General features: G+C 45.4%; 2 protein-coding genes across 2 annotated transcripts in view; one reads left to right on the forward strand and one right to left on the reverse strand.

Moving 5' to 3' along the window:
• Positions 1 to 256: 256 nt before the first annotated feature.
• LOC118423619 (non-reducing polyketide synthase vrtA-like) lies at positions 257 to 3,228 on the reverse strand. Its single transcript, XM_035831844.1, has 2 exons — positions 3,132 to 3,228; positions 257 to 2,647 (listed from the first exon to the last, which is right to left on the reverse strand). Exon 2 carries the CDS (start codon positions 2,633 to 2,635, stop codon positions 1,208 to 1,210), a length of 1,428 nt encoding a protein of 475 aa, XP_035687737.1. The 5' UTR covers positions 2,636 to 2,647; positions 3,132 to 3,228; the 3' UTR covers positions 257 to 1,207.
• Positions 3,229 to 4,810: 1,582 nt separating this feature from the next.
• Positions 4,811 to 20,269, forward strand: part of LOC118423533 (reducing polyketide synthase PKS1-like) — an 18,013-nt gene continuing 2,554 nt past the window's right edge. Inside the window, exons 1-7 of the mRNA XM_035831719.1 lie at positions 4,811 to 4,892; positions 7,131 to 7,256; positions 8,349 to 8,446; positions 9,268 to 9,428; positions 10,140 to 10,343; positions 10,912 to 11,093; positions 12,331 to 19,713. Of these exons, the coding sequence (XP_035687612.1) occupies positions 7,140 to 7,256; positions 8,349 to 8,446; positions 9,268 to 9,428; positions 10,140 to 10,343; positions 10,912 to 11,093; positions 12,331 to 19,443 (7,875 nt within the window). The 5' untranslated portion in view covers positions 4,811 to 4,892; positions 7,131 to 7,139 and the 3' untranslated portion in view covers positions 19,444 to 19,713. The remainder of the gene's footprint in view (positions 4,893 to 7,130; positions 7,257 to 8,348; positions 8,447 to 9,267; positions 9,429 to 10,139; positions 10,344 to 10,911; positions 11,094 to 12,330; positions 19,714 to 20,269) is intronic.

Consider the following 20,269-nt stretch of genomic DNA (forward strand, 5'->3'; position numbering starts at 1 on the left):
TCCTTTTCCGACACTTTGTGGTAAGTCAAATTAAGCCATAATGTCCTTGGTGAAATCAATGAGGAATGTCTGTAGTATAACCTATTCCGTAAGGAGCGCTTCTGCACAGAGTAAACATATCAAGCATGACGTAACTCTTCTTGGGGGGGGGGGATATTTGCATAGGAGTAACTTGCAAATTTCGCTTACGGCTGATGTGTTGAAATAAATTCCAATTTCAGGTAATTTGTCTATGTGAAGAAACAGAGAAATGAAATAGATTAACACATTCCTTTATTGTGAACCTTTGCTTGTAACAATGTACACCAACAAGAAGATACCAATTGTCGTGTGCTACCTATTTTCGTCCCACTATGCATACACCATAAGTACAGATGCTTTATTATTCACAAATGAGATCCTGCAATTCCATAATAAATGACTAGGTGGCATCCCAACACCACTTCTTTCTGACGTTAAAAACTATCTGTCACCCCCAAAATCAAACTGTAGCATGTCCAAGACAAAAGATACACGGAACCCAACGTTATGATAAAGGTTTTTCATTAGTGCTATTTAATATCATTTGAATTCTATTGTGTACATCTTTATCTACGCTACCTACAGGACATAAATCATAAATCCCCGTTCCTTTCTACACTTATCTTCTTTCAATGATTTATGAAACGTAACTACTTGTTCCTTAAGTAAAAGAAAGTTGTCCTTATAAATTTAAATATGCTTGAAGACAAAACATATTCGTGAATTTTTGCACTGACAAATATCACACCCCTTCCTATCTGTGCCACCGAGTTACATTTTCCTCTTTGTCGGTTTCGAACCAAACCCATAGTAGCTTTATAGCAAACTGTTAACTTAAAGGCTAACGTCACATTTCCACAAGTTAAAGGGGCCCGGCCGGGCAGTTTTGGGCACCGAAGAGCACGATATACAAAAGACAACAAAAACACAAAACGGTCCAGGACCAAAAATAATTCAACAGCATGTCTTGTGTACATTCATTGGCATGAACTTTAATTTTTCGTTTCTGCAAACAGCCCGGCCGGACCCTGGGTAGGAAATGTGATGTTTGCCTCGCCAGGTGATTGTAGATACTGAGTGTCAACCAGGGAGGCCATCGCTAGCTGTGGACACGTACGTAGCGCTCCGGTACCGCTACAGCTTTCTCGGTCTCGGTTTCGAACCACAGTGGCTTTCGAGCAAACTGTTAACGCGGCACGTCCGTAGGAGTGCACATTTCTTTCACGAAAAAAGCGTTCCAACTCGGCATCAAACCGACTTCATACAAATCGCAAAGACTGCGCAGGATAGAAGTATGCTCTTGGTTTGGCTTGATGGACGCCACGTAGGTCAAAGCCACCTCAGACTCCTCAGATGCAATTTGCTTGATGTTGGTTCTAAAAACAGGCTTAGGACCGACGTCAACAACGATGTTTCGTTTTTCACGGTTCAAGGCTTCTGACAGCGCGCTACTGAACATCGTTGGTTGTCTAACGTTTCTTCCCCAGTATTCTCCGGTCACAAAGTCCTCCTTCGTAGCTCTCTTCCCTGTGACAGTTGAGTATAGTTCTACAGTAGGCGGCTGACCACGTAGATCTCTCAACGCTGATTCTAGCTCACTTCGGATCGGCTCCATCCGGTGGCTATGGTAGGCAGCAGGCACATCTAACTCTCTCAGAAACAGCTGGCCCGCCATTTCGTTCTCGTTCATCGTCCTCAGAACTTCAAGCTGCTCATCTACTGCATCATCATCGCCAGACAGCTCGCAGGACGAGGCACTGCATACGGCAGCCAAGTCAACTTTACCCGATACGTTACTGCACAAGTCTAGCACCTTCTTCACCGGGAGATTCCCGACAACCAAATACTTCCCGCCGGTTACTTCATTTTGCAGACGACCCCTGTGGTAGATGACACGTACGGCCTCCGGTAGTGACAGGGTGCCGGAACAATGCGCTGCAGCAACTTCGCCAGCTGAACAACCGATAATGGTATCTGGCGTGATGCCCCACGACTGCCAAAGAGCAAACAGTGCGACTTGAGTGGTGAAAACAATGGCTTGTCTTACCAACGGGACGTGAAAGTCTTCTTTCTTTGACAGCTTATCAAGGAGAGACCACTCAACGTACTGGCGAAGCAGGCAATCGACTTCAGTCAGCTTTCTCCTGAATACGGGCTCTTTCTCCATCAGGTCTAGGCACACGCCCTCCCACAACGATCCTTGTCCGCAGAATACAAAAATGACATGTTCGTCAAGCTCTAACTCATCTCCACGACCACTCTTCCGTCTGATTGTCCTTGCGCGTACTGCTCCTTCTATGCTGGCCACGCGGTTCTCTAAAGATTGCTTGATGTCCCCAACTGAGCTACCTGACACCGCTAACCTGACATTGTGGTGCGTTCTTTTCAGTAGGGATGTGTAGGCGAGTTGTTCAAGGGATATGTCCGGGCTTTGCTCCAAATGTGTGATCAGGTCCTCCACTGACAGCTTCAAGGATTGCCATGTCTTTGCAGATACAGCTACAATCTTCGCTTGTTCTTCGTTAGTGTTGTCTTGAGACTCGTCATGGGGGATTTGCCTCACGAGTACGTGGGAATTTGATTCTCCCAACCCAAAGGAGTTCACGCACGCCATTCTTATGTCTTTCTAGAGAGATAGATAGATAGATAGGTATAGATATGTATCGTATCTGGATTTATATACAATGTATATGTATCTACATAGCATGATACATGTAAATATATAAATAGATACATATCGATGTAGACTACTTCTACACAAAATGTAGACTACTTAGCCAAAGGCTATGCGCCCGAGCAGTTTCAAATGTGGCAACACAAAACGCGATCTTCAGATTGCGAAAGAATGCATCTCGACTCTAAGGGAAGGTTGACCAAAGACGTGTGTTCTTGATACATGTATGCTCTCTTCATTGGCCTATAGCATAAGGTCAAAAGCTATATATACAGGTCGAGAAATTGCAAAGTGATGAAACGGACATGTTCCCAGCGTTGTTTACCACAACCTGGTTATTTTGGGTGTCATTCAATAATGAACTGTGCTAAAAAAGAACCTTTTCACCAATTACTTAGTCTTCCATCATAACAAAGACAGTATTGAAATGACTTACTTCAATCAGCTTGTTGAAGAGGACCAAAACGTTGCGATTGTAGGTACCACCCGATACAGATATCTCTGCAGTGTACCTGTGTATGTAAAACAATGGACCTGGTTTTTCAGGTTTGGGAACATTGTTGTAATGCCATACGTCAGAGCGATGGCATGTGGTCATTTGTGTGCATTCAAATACTTTAGTAAGTCCTTTTCCTAAATTGAAAGGTGGTCATCGAAATCTTTACCTCTGAAAATTAAATGGTATTTAGAAAAACCGGGCCATTTTACCGGGGTAAAAAAAAAGACATGACATTTTCCATGATATTTGGTATGTCGATACTTTAGACAGAGATGTACAAAATGAAATACAAATCATGCAAATTATGACTTAATTTCTCCATGAGTTGTTATAATTCTAGTGTTTTTCATGATTTAACTATATATGACACGATTGTGTAATTCATGGCAATTGAACATTGACAGATACCAATTATGGAATTATGGAAATTATCCCCAAGTTGCATGGTTAATATAAATAAAATAATATTTCTGACTGGTAAGTGATAAGAATATCAATGTTGTGACATGTGTAATTATGCATAGGTTATGTAAAGCGGGATATATATGTCATTTGAATAATGGACCGATCCCGATGGAACGTCATATCGAACAAATAGATACATAACCTATGCATAATTACTCTATTTGGAACACCTCCGTCAAAAACAGCCCCAGTTGAACAGAAATGGCCAAAGAAAAATGCTATGCTATCCTTTGTTGAAGACTACACCCACCGAGTATAGGTAGTGTGGGAGGGAGAGCCACTGCATAGCATTGCATTGATAGTGGACAGGCCGCACGTGTAGAGTGGGGTATGTATAAGACACGTGACAAGAAGTGTCCCATTAGTTGGTGCGTAATACAAGCTCCCTTTCCACGAGTGCCCGAGCTGCTTTCTTCTTGATTTCGTTTTTATCATGAGCATGCATGCAGCTGTTATGCATGCAACAAACGCAGTAGAAACCCAGTCACAGATAGATGTACCCTGGTTTTCACGTGCATCGACCGCATGTCAGAAACCGGGCACTTCTGCCCACCAACAAGGTAAAGTTATGCCATGCCTCCCGCTTCCGCTTTGACTGAAATTATAAATTATAACGCCCTTACCACAACTATATCAGCCCCCTTCCTCAGATGACTTTACTCAGTGGATGTAGCCTTCAACAAAGAAGTAAGCGCATTTTTTCCGGTCTGGTCTGAGAGGATTTCAGGGTCAAAGGAGCTAAACTGAAGTCAGTCGTTATTATCAGCTAAACAGCGGTGGCGGCCAGTTCTGTCCGACAAGCGCTGTTTTTGACGGAGGTGTTCGAAATAGAACATGATCGAACAGGGGGCGGGGCTTCAGGATCGGTCCATTGAAATATTTCGTGAAGTTATGAGGTCTACGAACTCTTGTTTGTCAGTGATAACCCACAAACGCTAACAGAACATGCTATGGTCGTATTTGTTTATCATTTTTTTTCTCCAAATACCATTTAATTTCTAGGAAAATAAATGTAAAGATATATCTAAGAAAAGAACACATTTGAACGCACACAAAGTGTTCAGTATGACCACATGCCATCGCTCTGACGTATGATATTATGACGTCCCAGAACCATATTATGAACCGGAAAAACCAGCCCCTGAGTTACACCTGCAGACTGCGGAGATAGCTGTGTAATCAGGTCGTACCTACAATCGAGGCATTTTGGTCCTCTTCAACTCGCTGATTGAAGTAAGTCATTTCAATAATACTTTGTTTTGATCGAAGATTATAACTGGGGAAAAGGGTTTCTTGTAGCACAGCACAGTTTATTATCGAATTCGCCACCAAACGAAAACATTAGGTGTGGTTATCAACGTTGGAAACATGTGCACTTCAATTTGCGAGGTTTCTGTGTGTACATGTACTGATATATAACGTTATATGTATGTCATGCGATGGCCTCGCAGAGAAGCCATGTATGTACGAAGGTCTTTTGTAGTCATTCTCATAGCGAAACGTTTTCAAACGATACAGTCTTTTGTTGCAACCTAAAAATCGCTGGGTTCGTCGCATGGCCTTCGGCAAAGTAGTCAAGGATTTAAATGAAGCGTGTCTTCTTGGAAGGCCTACTGTATGACCTATATATATGTCAGGTACTATCTATACATCTGTAAGAACACTTCTTGGTCCAGCGCAAAGGATGGCGTGTTTGTATCTGTATCTGTAACCGGCATACAGCCGGTATACCCGACCTTAGGCAAGCGGCGCGGCAGAAGCTGGTACACTGAACGACTTGTCACACCTAACGTTTGCACGTCTATCTGCAAATGTTCTTAAAAACTATCCAGAGAAGATGCCACTACTTTGCTTGGTGGTAACAAATTCCACTCTACGATGGTTCTGGGAAAATTCGAATTTTTGAATACATCAATCCTAGGTTGATAACTCTGGTACTTGAAGGCATGACTAGTCTCGTACTGTTTCTAGTTCTTTTTTGAGTTGGTATAAGATACTTATCAGTCGGTACGTCCACCAATTTCTTGGTGATTTTGTACATCATTAAGCAAAGTCTGGACATTTTCCTTCTGTCTTCAAGTGTCATCCACTGCAGGTCTGTTTTCATTTTGGTAATACCAGCATCCGTGTCGTAGTTGTTTGTAGAATCTGGCAGCTTGGTTCAATCTGTACCCTTTCCGGTTTATTTGTGTCTTTATTTGTATACGGGTCCTATACTGTTGCAGCATATTCAGAACACGAGATATCAAATACTTGTAATATCATTTATCAAATAAATGTTGGTTTGAACGGTAGTTCACAGACACATCCGTCGTAAAGCGGAATGTTCATATTTTTTTACAGTATCTAAAAACGATTAATATATCATATTCTTAGTATCTCCAAGAAAAATGGAAATATAGTTTTGGGTGTGTCTGTGTGTCTGTCTGCCTGTCTGTGTGTTTGGATTTTTGTAGTCAGCATAGCTCGAGAACCTCTGGATGGATTACGATAGTTTGAAATGTTGGTAGGTGTTGGGAAGACAAAGGTATTTTGACCTTTTCATCTTTTGACCTGGTTGTGCTATCTTCTTGATTTATTGGTGGTAAATCGCTTGTGATGTAAGGAAAAAGTGGTGTATTTTTGGGCCCTTCAATAGCCTGTTACCTCCATGAAGTGGAGGTTATGTTTTCAGCAGGGTTTGTGCGTATGTGTGTCTGTCTGTTAACGAGATAACTAAAAACGGCTGGATGGATTGGTTTTATACTTGGTATGTGGGGTGTGACAAAAGCTGGAAAAGTTTAGATTTTGGGCCCCCTAGCGGCTTTCCTTGGTACTGCAGCGGAAATTCATGTTTTGATATCTCGTGTTCTGAACAAGATATGGTCACGATATTTAGGCGTTAGATAGTTATTGTGGTAGAAAATAGCCGTCTATAGACTCAAATTTGGCCATTTGCGACTGCGTGGATAAGTGCCCATTGCCCCTGAGGGCAAACGTCACAGCTGAGTTGCGCAGCAGAAGGCACAAAATGGGAATATTACTGTAAATGTATTTAAGTTTTAATAAGTTTAAATTTAATTTCGCGGTAGCGGGAAAAAGGACTTTTCGCGGTGGTTTTAATTTCGCGGTAACACCATGCCCTGTAGTCTCTTACTGCCATGGAAAAATGTTCGCGGTGGATTTAAGTTCGCGGTGAAGTGGCCACGGCGAAAACCGCGAACGTTAAACCTCCGCGAAAGTTTCTGCATTTACAGTATAGTGACACCTAAAATTCCTGAAAATCATATTTTTCTTTGAATTTTTTGGCCCAGCCTGGAGACTTTTTGGGTTAGAAGGAACAGGTTGGGTCTAAGCTTTAAATTTCAAGATTGAAATTGGGGTTAGTACTTTTCTGGATCCTTAAGGTGATTTCAGCGTATTTTAACATGCTTTCCCCTGACCTGTCAGGATAATGACAAAATCTTTTTATCCTGTCGCGTGATCTCTCAGGCCGGCACCATGGCGGTCCCCCCTGAGGAATCCATCGCCATCGTGGGTCTGTGGTGCCGGTTCCCGCACGCAGACAGCCCGGACGACTTCTGGAGAGTCTTGGTTAACGGGGAGGACTGTATGGAGGTATGGAAGTACATGTAGTATTATTCAAAGCCAATCCTGAAATTGGGTACTATGTTACAATGCGCTGAAAGAACACAATGACCCGTGCACACTACAGTACAGGTATGTGTGATATATTTTTAAATAGAACTATGAAGCGGCCTCTCGGGGTCAGCACACAAGATGGCGATATTGACGAAAAAAATGGCGCAAAGAGATTTAAGGCTTCCGAATGCAGAAAAAATCTAGTAATGTGAAGTTTTTTATCTTAAAAAAATTTTGTCTTGAAGATTCTGCTCCAACAGAAAGTCAGAAGGACCTAGGATCTAGAAAATGACAAAAAATGTCCAGCGCAAACGCATAGAAACAAAGCCTTTCTTTGACCAAAATTTTTGCTATATCCATGTGAATACATAACAGCATCCGCACTGACTTTTCAGATCAGGCATATTAACTGTCACCCAAGTATCCTGTACTGCTTTTTCATCAGGCATTCATGTGTGACCTAGCGAACTTGTATCAATCCTGAGTAACTTGTATCACTCCGCGATAACTGATGGAAGCAGGAGAACAAAGTAGGCCGTTCACAAAATGTCTTTATTGTGCTGTTTATTGATGGAATGAAGCATCAGAAGATTGCCCAGTGGTACAAAACAGTGTTGCCATGCGTTTCTGTATGGACGTAAATATTCTTATAGTAAAGTTCTTGTAAACACAGCCAGGGTAGTATTCAAACCTGACGTTTCGATGTCTGTCAGACACCATCATCAGGGTTAGAATGACTGGACCTGCTGCTACTTATAGCCGATCGCGATGTAGGATAAAGGGGGCTGTTTGTTTCAGGAAGTCAGCTCCGGTCATGAACAGAGATGGGGGGGGGGGGGGGGGGGCACAAACTGAGTCACGTTTAGGACGACATTCTTGCTGCTGCAGCGCCACCTACATCGGCTTTAAGTAGCAGCGAGAAGCAGATCCAGTCATTCTAACCCTGGTGATGGTGACATCGAAACGTTGGATGTTAATACTACCCTGGTTGTGGTTACAAGAACTTTACTATATGAGTAATTATCAACATGATGGAATTATTTACGTGAATTTGTTCTGTTCCAACAGGAGATCCCAGCTGACCGTTGGAATCAAGACGCCTGGTACAGCCCGGACAAGAACGCACCCGGGAAAATATTCGTGCAGAGGGCAGGATTCGTCAAAGGGTACCTTTCTGTTTTTTTTAGTATTAATGTAATGTTTGGTGTTTTGGGAATGTGTGAATGTATATATGTGTGTGTGTGTTTCATGTTTATGTTTATATGTATATATCTCTGTGTGTATCTATATGTAAATCCGATGTGTATGTATGTGTACTTATAGTATATGTATGCGCGTGAGTATGTACATGTAACATTGTGTTCATGTTTGTGCGTATGTGTATGCGTGTGTGCCTATGTGTGTGTGTGTGTATGATTCTCTCTCTCTCTCTCTGTATTTATGCGCGTGCTGTGAGTGTGACTGTATGTTTGGTTGGTTGTCGCTGTAACTAGTACTTGTCGAACACGTGATGGTGAACACGGGGGTATCAAGAGCAATGCTTACCTTTTCTGAGTGTAATATGTGCCACGAATGCAGAATCATGAATTGATATGCAAATTACATAAATCATATTTGCATTACAGTGTATGTACAGCAGTGTACGTATATTCAGTATATGTATAATTGCAATTTGACAGTTTTGTTTGAAATAACGGTCAATTAAAACATTTCAGATACAGTTACTCCAAATTTCCAACATAGACAGTTTTAAAGGCAAAGAACATACCTCCAAATTTTTGACGGCTATCAGTCCATCTTGTTCACGGAAAGTTTCCAAGTCTCGCGAGAGAGTACGAGGCTTGGTCAGGCTTGCGTAGATCATCTGCCCCCTCCCCCCGCCTCCTTAATTGTTCTTTGCCTTTAAAACTGTCACTGTTAAAGAATAAAATTTAGAGTAATAACCGTATTTATACGTGACTGACGAACCTCTTCAACGATGTTTCAGATACAGGATGTTTGATCCAAGCCTGTTCGGACTGAGAGACGAGGAGGCATCACGAATGGATCCCCAGCATCGCTTCATGTTGGAGTGTTCGTACAAGGCGTTTGAAAATGCCGGCATCACAATGGAAGAACTGCATGGCAGCGACACCGGTGTCTTTGTTGGTCAGTAGAAACTATTACGTTATATATAGTATCATGGAAGCGCATCTGTGTTGGTAGTCATCATAGTACAATGCTAAACTTTCTTCCAACACAAAGGTATACTCGGATCCAATTGTCAATGACCACTGTTGCCTTCGTCAGGATCATCGGGGTATTCCAGCCATCACTAAGCAGAGACGGTGGGCTTTATAAACTTCCAGGCACGTTTGATCAATTACTGACGTCACGTATCCTGGAAGATCACGTGTCTGTAACTCTTGCGAGTTTATGTTCTGAAGCGATTGGTTATCATTATTGTTCCTGACGAAGGCGACAGTGGTCGTTGAAAATGATATCCTTGTGTACCTTTGTGTTGGCAGAAAGTTTAGTATTGCACTATATTACGTTATAGATAATTCTTGAATGTAGTTTTGCATGGTATCGTCTCACATAGTCCATTTCCTCGTCTTACTTGCCTCTAACAATTGACTCAGATTTGTACGGTCTAGCTCTGCGCGCTCAACAAATTTGTAATTTCACGAAATTTGGACGCGTCAGAAAGCGCGCGTTCTGTTGACGTGTACGTGGCGACGAAACAAGTGTTTTAAGAACTTTTACCTACGGAAACTTCCCACGGCACTTCCAACGGGGTAGTGCTTTTTGTTCGGGACTTTGCTTACATAGAGTGAGCGGCCTAGGGTTTCTAAAGTACTAATATGTGATTTTCAACAGGCCTAATGAACACTGATTATCAGCTGGATGGTGACATAGACCCGACACAAGTGACCAACCACACGGTTACCGCGACAGCCACATCACTGGCCGCGGCACGTGTGGCCTACACCTTCAACCTGACCGGCCCGGCCCTCACCCTGGACACCGCCTGCTCGTCTGGACTGTACGCCGTGCATCTCGCTTCCCAAGCTATCAAGTCAGGTACTTATATCCTACTATGTTAGGGAGGTTCACCTCCGATAGCTCTGCCCATGGGGATACTGTTTTTGGTTGTGTTTGTGTGTTCGCCCCTGTAACCCATGATTCTTATTCATGAATTTTCGCATTATTCAAGTCAAAAAGAAACATGGCGATTTTACGCCCCCTACTAGTATTTTTAGATACTGCAATAGTACAGAAAAATCCACTTCCTAAAGTACTAGTAATGTGGTATGCACTAGTAGTCTATGGACAGCGGTTCAGAGCAATAAGAGTTCGGAGACCTCATATCTCCAGGAAATATTGATTATGCCTTCCACATCTAGAAAATCTATGCTTTGCTTGGCTTGACACACCTTTCACTCATCATACAAATTAGGTCCTTTTTTTACATAATTTGTATCTGTTCATGTTCCACCTACCGTGAACTACACATGTTGCATGTATGTGAGTCCTATAATGAAAAACGCTGCAAATATACATTTTCCTCGTTATATAAGTTATTAAGTCCTCACCTGTTTGTACACACTACCGATACCATTCGACGTCTCATACACGTGAACCATTTCAGGCGACTGCTCCATGGCTCTCTGTGGAGGTGTGAGTTTCATTCTCCGGCCGAACATGTTCGTGTCGCTGTGCCGAGCGGGCATGGCTTCTCCCGAAGGACGGTGCAAACCCTTCTCGGCTGCAGCTGACGGCTACGCCCGCGGGGAGGGATGTGGGGTCGTGGTGCTGAAAAAACTTGGCAAGGTAAGAAACATTCTCACTCGGAGTGACATCCAACGGCGCCAGCAAACCGCCTCTGTATATACTCTGCTATCTCAACCGTCACCATCAGTTCCTGTTGGCGTCACCAACTGCCAGCCAATCAGAGAATAGGCCTTTCTGTTTTCAAAAGGGATCTCGCATATATAAGGGTAAGATTATTAATATTTATAAGTAGGGCGGTCAGGAACTGACGGTGGTGGTTAAGACAGCAGAATACAGACAAGAGGTTCGCTAGCACCGCTGCATGTTTCTGCGTAGAAGAATAGGTAAGAATGTTAAGTTATGCCTAGGAAATAAATGTTGTGTTTCCTGATTCCCGACATACCCTAGGAAAACCCATTGCCTTCGTTTGGGGTGGGCAGCGGAGTCACATAGTTTCCAGTTAGAATTTTTATCCAACCTGCTTCATATTCGAGTAAAAAAAACCCTGCTTGTCTTATCTCATGAAGGATTAATGTATCCACAGATTTGTAATCATCATGCACAGAATTCAAGTTTTACATTGAAAATATATGTATTTTTATGCGTTTCAGTTCAACTTGTCAAATTGTATTGTATCACTAGAGTTTTGGCCAAAGTCTAAAACAAATTAAGAAAAAGATAATCCCTACCTACCGACCATATTTTTTTACAGAACTGGAACAGGAAACACAACATTTTCCCCCAGGTTTTAGCAACACCAACATCAGACAGATAGCTTTAGAAAGTTGCAAGTAGTTACATATATTTCTCTGACTGTACTCTCTAATATAATTCCCAGGGTAAGCCTAACCCGTTCCCTAGTTCTTCAATGAGAAGTGTATTAAATTTGTTTGCATCCTGACCCTATTCTTATAACCAATTTTGTCCTGTCATTGTAATGACACAAGAGCCAAAGATATATTTTTGTGTGAAACTTGTAGAGATACAATGTAAGACAAAACAGTATACAAGACTATTGTGGCAAATTACATCAATTTACCAAATACACATAGATTATTATTAACGAATAAATGAATTCTATACGGCCCAAAGCCCCCCCCCCCCCCCCATACATACACACAATGCATTAACAGCCAGCTTAGATAGGAGGCTAGGACATAAATATGGTACAATTTCTCTTCTTGCGAAAGACGTGACTGTGATCATACGCAAAGCAGTTGCGGGAGCAAATTCGCTAAATAGGTGTAAGCCATCGGTATATGATAGGAGGAATGCTCCTTCCATTGCATTATTTTAGGCCCTAGAAAACAACGATTACATCTGGGGCGTCATCCACACGGGAGTGAACCAGGACGGCCGCACCACCATCCCCATCACTGCCCCATCACAGTCGCAACAAGAGAAATTACTCCGCAATATCTTCGACCACTACGGCTTCGAACCATACCAAATTGACTACATCGAAGCGCATGGAACAGGCACACCAGTCGGGGATCCAGTGGAGGCCAACAGTCTGGGTAACGTTATAGGCAAGGCCAGGAAGGCTGAGGACGACCCCGTACTTCTAGGCTCTGTCAAAGGCAACATCGGCCATCTGGAGTCCGCCGCAGGGATGGCCGGTCTCATCAAGGTTCTACTGATGATGAAGAACAAAAAAGTCGTACCCAGCTTGCACTTCGACAGACCTAACCCAAACATCGACTTTGATAACCTACGACTGTACGTGCCGACTGAGGTACTGGATTGGACGCTGCGGGGGAAGGACAGAAGATTGGCATGCGTGAACTCCTTTGGGTTTGGAGGATCAAATTCCCACGCACTCGTTGAGCAAATCCCCCAATACAATGACGAGTCTCAAGACAACACTAACGAAGAACAAGGGAAGATGTACATTGTGGCTGTATCTGCAAAGAAAAGGGAATCTTTGAAGCTTTCAGTGGAGGACATGATCAGACATTTGGAGCAAAACCCGGACATGTCACTTGAACAACTCTCCTACACATCTCTACTGAAAAGAACGCACCACAATTTCAGGTTAGCGGTGTCAGGTAGCTCTGTTGAGGACATCAAGCAATCTTTTGAGAACGGTGTTGCGGGCATCAAAGGAGCAGTACGCACAAGGACAATCAGACGGAAGAGTGGTCGTGGAGATGACTCCGAGGTTGTCATTTTCGTTTTCGGTGGACAAGGAACGTTGTGGGAGGGCGTCTGCCTAGACCTGATGGAGAAAGAGCCCGTATTCAGGAGAAAGCTGACTGAAGTCGATGACCTGCTTCGCCAGTACGTTGAGTGGTCTCTCCTTGATAAGCTATCAGAGAAAGAAGACTTTCACGTCCCGTTGGTAGCACAGGTCATCATCTTCGCCACTCAGGTCGCACTGTTTACTCTTTGGCAGTCGTGGGGCATCACGCCAGATTCTATTCTCGGCCATTCAGTGGGCGAAGTGGCTGCAGCGCATTGTTCCGGCACCCTGTCACTACCGGAGGCCGTACGTGTCATCTACCACAGGGGGCGTCTGCAAAATGAAGTCACCGGCGGGAAGATGTTGGTTGTCGGGAATCTCCCGGTGAAGAAGGTGCTAGACTTGTGCAGTAACGTCTCGGGTAAAGTTGGCTTGGCCGCCGAGAACAGTGCCTCTTCCTGCACGCTGTCGGGCGATGATGATGCAGTAGACGAGCTGCATGAAGTTCTGAGGACGATGAACGAGAAAGATTTGTCCGGCCAGCTGTTTCTGAGGGAGTTGAATGTGAAGGCAGCCTACCATAGCCACCAGATGGAGCCGATCCGAAAGGAACTAGAATCAGCGTTGAGAGATCTACGTGGCCAGCCACCTACTATAGAACTATACTCAACTGTCACAGGGAAGAGAGCTACGAAGGAGGACTTTGTGACCGGAGAATACTGGGGGAGAAATGTTAGGCAACCAGTGATGTTCAGTAGCGCAATGTCAGAAGCCCTGAACCGTGACAAACGAAACATCGTTGTTGAGGTCGGTCCCAAGGCTGCTCTAAGGAGCAACATCAAGCAAATTGCATCTGAGGTGACGTTGACCTACGTGGCGTCCATCAAGCCAAACCAAGAGCATCCATCCATCCTGCGCAGTCTTTGCGATTTGTATGAAGTCGGTTTGATGCCGAGCTGGGACGCTTTCTCCGTGAAAGGAATGTACACTCCTACGGACGTGCCGCGTTACCAGTTTGCTCCAAAGCCACTGTGGTTCGAATGCGAGAAAGCTGTAGCTCTGCGCCAAGGCCGCGACCTCAACAATGGCCTCACTCACCCGTTCTTGTCACACGTATCGTCAAGTCCTCCGACGTACAAGTGCTCCATTAACAAGGAGAAGACACCTTACCTGTATGATCACGTGTTGGACGACACTGTTGTTGTTCCCGGTGCCCACTACTTTGAGCTAGGACTAGCAGCGTGCGTAGAATTTCTAACACCGCGGCAGCCAGTATCCAACTGTAGAACAACGGTGGAGTTCCTAACGCCAGTTACCGCGAGTAGTCAGGGAGGAACGGTCGATATCAGCATAAGTCTCAAACACGATGAAGATTTAAGTCAGGTCCATTTCGAGGCGAGGACTGAGCGAGCGCTGCATGCGAGAGGGACTGTGACCTACGCTGTAGAGAAGCAACAGACCATCGATAGCTTGGACCTAGATGACATACGATACCGCTGCAACAACACTATAAGCCACAACGACCTGTACAACAGGATTGAAACGACAGGTTTCCACTACGGACCGACGCTCAGCCGATTGCGGGAATGTCGCTATGGAGACGGGCCTGGTGGAAAGGAGGCCATTGCCCTCATCGATGTCCACGACATGGTGGCAAAAGAGATGCACAGCTGTTGCATCCACCCTGCCATACACGACTGTTTGCTACACACTCCCTTTCTACTAGGGCTGGACATCTTAGAAAAATCAGCAGATCATCGAGTGAGCCTTCTCCCAGTCTCTATTGAAAGCGTCGTGGTCGTCAAACCTCCCGAACGACAGATGTGGGTGTATGTCAAACAAATCAGACGAATCGCTGGAACCATGACAACGAACGGGCTCATAGTTGGGAGAGACGGGCAGGTCATACTTGAGCTGAGGGGGTTGACCATCAGGTTTTGGAACGAAGGAAGCCCAAGTAACTTTGAGGATATGATCTACACCACAGGATGGTCAGTGCATCCGTCTGACTGGAAGGGAGAAATTGAGTCTGATCTGGTCACCAAAATGTCTCAGCTCAAGTGTCTCGTCCTTGAAGATGAATGTGGGATCATGAACCACATCAAACCGCTTGTCAGCCCCGAGTCTGTCTTCATTCCTCTACAGGACATCAAGAAGATCGATTACAAGAATGATGAACAGGCACTGCAAAAGATGCTACAAGCTGTCAACGTCAATCTGGCAGGCTTCGATACTGTTCTTCATTGCTGTGGCATTAGTCAGCTAAACGCAGAGACGGCAGACACAGAATCACTGGATTCTCGTATCCAACTAACCTGTGCAAGTCTTAGGCAGCTTATCAAGATGGCTATAGCCCAAGGAGAGACGATTCCTCTGAAGATCCTCACGCGCAATGTCCAGTTCTCGATGTGGCAGGACATGCCCCCGGACCTCTTGAAAGACAACACCTCCGTCGGTCGGATAGACTTGGCAGGGACGCCTCTATGGGGTCTGATTCGTTGCGCCATCAGAGAGTCTGCCTACCCATCCCTGCAGCTAGTGGAGATGTCGACTAGAAATCTCCAAGAGGCCTATACGCTTCTACACGAACTAGTTGCTGGAGAGTTGGCTAGTTATACCGAGATAATGTGCGTGCAAAGTTCAAAATACTTCTTGGAGATTCAGTCTTCAACACTGCACGCTGACACCGCAATTTGCCGCACCAATCTTGGCGAAAGTGGGTGTAGACTGAAGATCCAAACAGCCGACACAACGAAGCCCTTGAAACTTCACACCATATACGATGGAACAATGCTTGCTGGAGTTGACAAAAGCGTTACTTTAAAAGTCCACCAGTTCCATGTACATCCAGAGAGGTTGTATCCAGTAACGCGAGAATCAGAAGATGGAATGGTAGTACACTGGTCAGCATATAGCAATCAGGGATGGGACCTACTTGCTTTGGACTTTGTGGGAACAGTGGCCAAGGTACCGGAGAAGTGCAAACTTCGTGTGGGAGATTTCGTTGTTGGCATCTACCCTACTGTGGCGTCCACGGCAGTCTCAATCCCCATGACAGTGGTCCACAAGTTGGCCGACCTACCAGTGTTGGCTAACAGACCTTGTCTATCGTATCTCGTACTTGCATGGGAGGTGTTGGTAAACCAACTACAGATCAAGCCAAAGCAGCGGATTGTGGTGGTAGATGAGCACGCGGAGTCAGTCACGATGAAGACGAAAGTGATTGCAGCTGTTGCAGATGCATTACAAGCAACCTGCCAAATTGTGAGACACGGAGACCCAGGAATCCAGGAGAAGAAGTACGATGTCGGAATCGTGTATGGAAGCCGAAAGAGTCTGAGATCTCGGCTATCGGATGTTGTTGCTGCCAACGGTCGCGTTGTGTACGTTTGTGGGCAGATGTCAGATCAAGAACGCAGCAGAACGTCTTCGCTGTGGATCAGATCAGACGTCATGACCCTGCAGATACACACAGGTGCGGTGTTTCAAGACACATACCTGAAGGTCATCATGCCAAAGGTGTTCAAGTGGCTCTCTCACAGCCTGCCCCAGCACACTGTTATTGACTTACCAACCACCGACGCTCAACTTTCATCGTCCCTTTTGCACGAAGGAGAGACCATGTCCATGAAAGACGGAAATGTCACAGGCGAGTCCCTTTGCGTTCTTCGTCTTGATGGACCAGAGCATCCTGTTATCTGCACAAGGCAGACGCTCTTTCGGAAAGATGCGTCCTACATCGTCGTCGGCGGCCTCACCGGTTTGGGGTTTCTCACTGTTAGATTCCTTGCCGAGAGAGGTGCCGGCCACATAGCCACCATGTCCAGAAGTCAGCCCAAACAGGACGTCGCTACAGAGCTCAATACGTTGGAAGAAACGTTCGGAGCAAAAATCGTATGTCTGCAGGCCGATGTCTCGTCTTACGACAGCGTCACCTCTGCATTTGTCGAACTCCAAAACGTATTCCCTAGTGTCCCACTGAAAGGCGTTTTTCACAGCGCTGTCGTCTTCAGTGACGGAGTCCTGACCAATCAGGACCACGCTCAGTTCCAGAGGGGCATGGATGCCAAAGTGTCCGGTACCTGGAACTTACATCTGGCGACACGACATCTAAACCTGGACTATTTCGTCGGCTATTCTTCTACTTCGTCGGTTTTCGGCAATGGTGGACAGACAAGCTATGGGGCGGCAAACGGAGTCCTAGAGGGCATAGTGCACCTTCGTCGCCAGCTGGGGCTAAGCGGCCAGGTCATCAACTGGGGTGCTTTAGACATCGGCCTGCTGGAAAGAGACACAAAGGTTGCGAAGTTTCTGGAGCAGATGGGAATCCATTCAATTGATAAGGACAACATCTGTGAGGGCTTACAGACGTGCCTGATCACCAACCCTTCTCAGGTTGTAGTGGCGCATCTGGACCGGCCCAAGTTCAGACAGCATTTAAGGTTTGCTAATGACATGAAGAAGCTGGAGAAAGCGCTTGGGGGACCTGCGGAGTCAAATACAGACGACACTGAAATGGTAGCAAGTGTCAGTATCGACAGTTTGGGTAAGATGGATAAAAGAGCTCAGCAAAAGACAATCGGCGACTTCACACGTCTCGTCTTTGTCAAGCTCTTAAGCGCAGAGGACGAGACTGTTAACATGTACACATCAGTTGTCGATCTAGGGATGGACTCGCAACTTGCGCTCAACGCTCAGAGCATACTCAAGAAACAGCTCAATGTGGATGTTCCAGTCGTCGCCTTGCTAAGTCAAGAGTCAACTGTCCAGTCGATCAGCGACCTAGTCTACGACCAGCTCAAGAAGATGATACCAGACAGTCGTCCCATCGCACCGCCAAGACGAAAAAGAAACCGACCTAAGAAATTTCGATCAAAGCGGATGATATCATTTAACGTCCAGGATGGAGATCAAGAAACACTTCCAACGGACGATGTCTTAAAGGCGGTTGGTCATCTCCATAAACTCTTCGAGAAGCAAGTCTACAGGACGCCGTCACACACTGCTATCATCACAAGAAACAACAGTGTCAGCTATAGTCAGCTTAATCTATCAGTTCAACATCTGGCCAGTACTCTTGTGGAATTGAAACAAGGGGGTGGCAGCGTTCAAAAGATGAACACTGCTGGTATAAGTGCAACGTCAATGTCGGCCGTGTCAATGACCTTGATTGCAGCGATGCGGTTCAAGTCTGCTTTGAAGGGCAAGCACGAGAACGTCGGTGTCTGTCTGTCCTCTTCTGAAGAGGTACCCTGCGTCATTCTTGCAATCTGGAAAGCCGGCTATACGTACGCTCCTCTCTGTCTTGAGGAGGAAGCAGAACATCTACAGCAGTTTGTACGAAGCTGTGACGTACAAGTCATCGTCGTGGATCAACAAACAAGGACTGGTCTCCTGGCAAAGCTTGGGTCCTTCAGCGGTCACATTGTCACATTGCCTTTGGGACAATCCGAAATGGACGGGAACGTATACACGAATTCGCCAGTGATGCCAGCGCGGAAGGCTTTTGTCATGAGAGACACCAGCTCAAACAGTCAAGGCATTGTGTCAGGCAACCATGTCGGCTTGCTCAACCGTCTAACATGGATGTGGGACAATCTACCTGTCCGTGTAAATGACGTAGGGTGTCTTACATCACCGATCACATCCGTAGAAGCTTTGTACGAAATGTTCATGCCCCTCCTTGTTGGGTCTCCACTGCTCATCCTTCCCGAGTCCACTGTGAGTAATCCAGCCAAGCTGCTGGCCACCTTGGAGAATCACCAAGTCACCAGGATAGGAGGAATCCGTGATGACGTGTGGGATGGCATCTTACAACAGGTGGAGTCTCAGTCTGGTCACCATCTTCACCTGTCTCATATTCTCCAGCCAGTACCAGCAGCTGATGAAAGCCTAGCCTCACGCCTACAAAGGGTTCTCCCCGACACCCAACTGACCGTAATGCTCAGTAGCCTACATGCATACTCGGCTGTGCTGTACACACAAGACCCACAAGGAAGCAATCTAAACGGTGACAAGACTCCAAACGGTGACAGGACTCCAAACGGTGACAGGACTCCAAACGGTGACAGGGCTCCAAACGGTGACAGGCCTCCAAACCGCGACAGGACTCCAAACGGTGACAGGGCTCCAAACGATGACAGGACTCCAAACGGTGACAGGACTCCAAGTTTAGGCCTTGTTCACAAGACAACCGCGCACGTGTTGGATGGGCAGGGAGATGCCTAGGACCTAACCAGGTAGGCGAGCTGTTCATTTCGGCACCGGGACTGCTGAACACAGATAAAGTTGTGACGGATCAGGAAGGAGGGCCGGTGACTGGTGACGATGTGGTCGGGACAGGGCTTCGGGCACGGTGGCGAGAGGACGGAACCATTCAGCTGATGGGGAAGTCGGAAACAACCAACGGGCCAGTCGTAGCGGACGAAGTGCCGATGAACGGACTGAAGTCTACCATTGCGGGAGACTACGAGCTACACATAAAGGACATGAAAAGAGGTACGTATAATCACCCATACACAAAATTGATAGCAAAATTAATCACCAGTTCAAGTTTGGCCCTACTAAACCAGACATTTATTAATCCACTACAAAATACATGTTGGTTTCTATTTCGTTCATTTCAGCATCTCCACTTAAGTTGAAAATGTACATAAAGTTTTGTGATTGCTCCTCTCATAACACTGACTAAATCAATGTGGCATATTTCAATATCTTTATGTGTTAGGGTGTAAGTCTTTCCGAACATTGCCGACTATGTCATGGAGTCATGGAGAACGGACAATGTACCCTGGAAACAATTGAAAACTTGTTAAAACACACCTGTATTTCTGTTCTTGTAAACGTATATATAGGAATCTAGAGCTTCACGTTGCTTCACGCTACAATCATTGTCTTTAAATGTATATCAGTACAATGGTCCCCACGAAAAAAACTACACTTGTATAGCCTCTGTTGCAGACTTCGAGCGGGTCTGGTTTTTATTTTAGGTTGGGGGAGGGGGGCGCTGGTTCGCGATTTTCAACGTTGGTTATGTTCTCTTTTGCCGGGAAAT

The sequence above is a fragment of the Branchiostoma floridae genome, chromosome 9 (genome assembly GCF_000003815.2).
Source record: "Branchiostoma floridae strain S238N-H82 chromosome 9, Bfl_VNyyK, whole genome shotgun sequence".
Classification (NCBI taxonomy): domain Eukaryota; kingdom Metazoa; phylum Chordata; class Leptocardii; order Amphioxiformes; family Branchiostomatidae; genus Branchiostoma; species Branchiostoma floridae.

Excerpts from the sequence above, each read along its gene's own strand:
- LOC118423619 (XM_035831844.1), bottom strand. The coding sequence starts at position 2,635 with ATGGCGTGCGTGAACTCCTTTGGGTTGGGAGAATCAAATTCCCACGTA.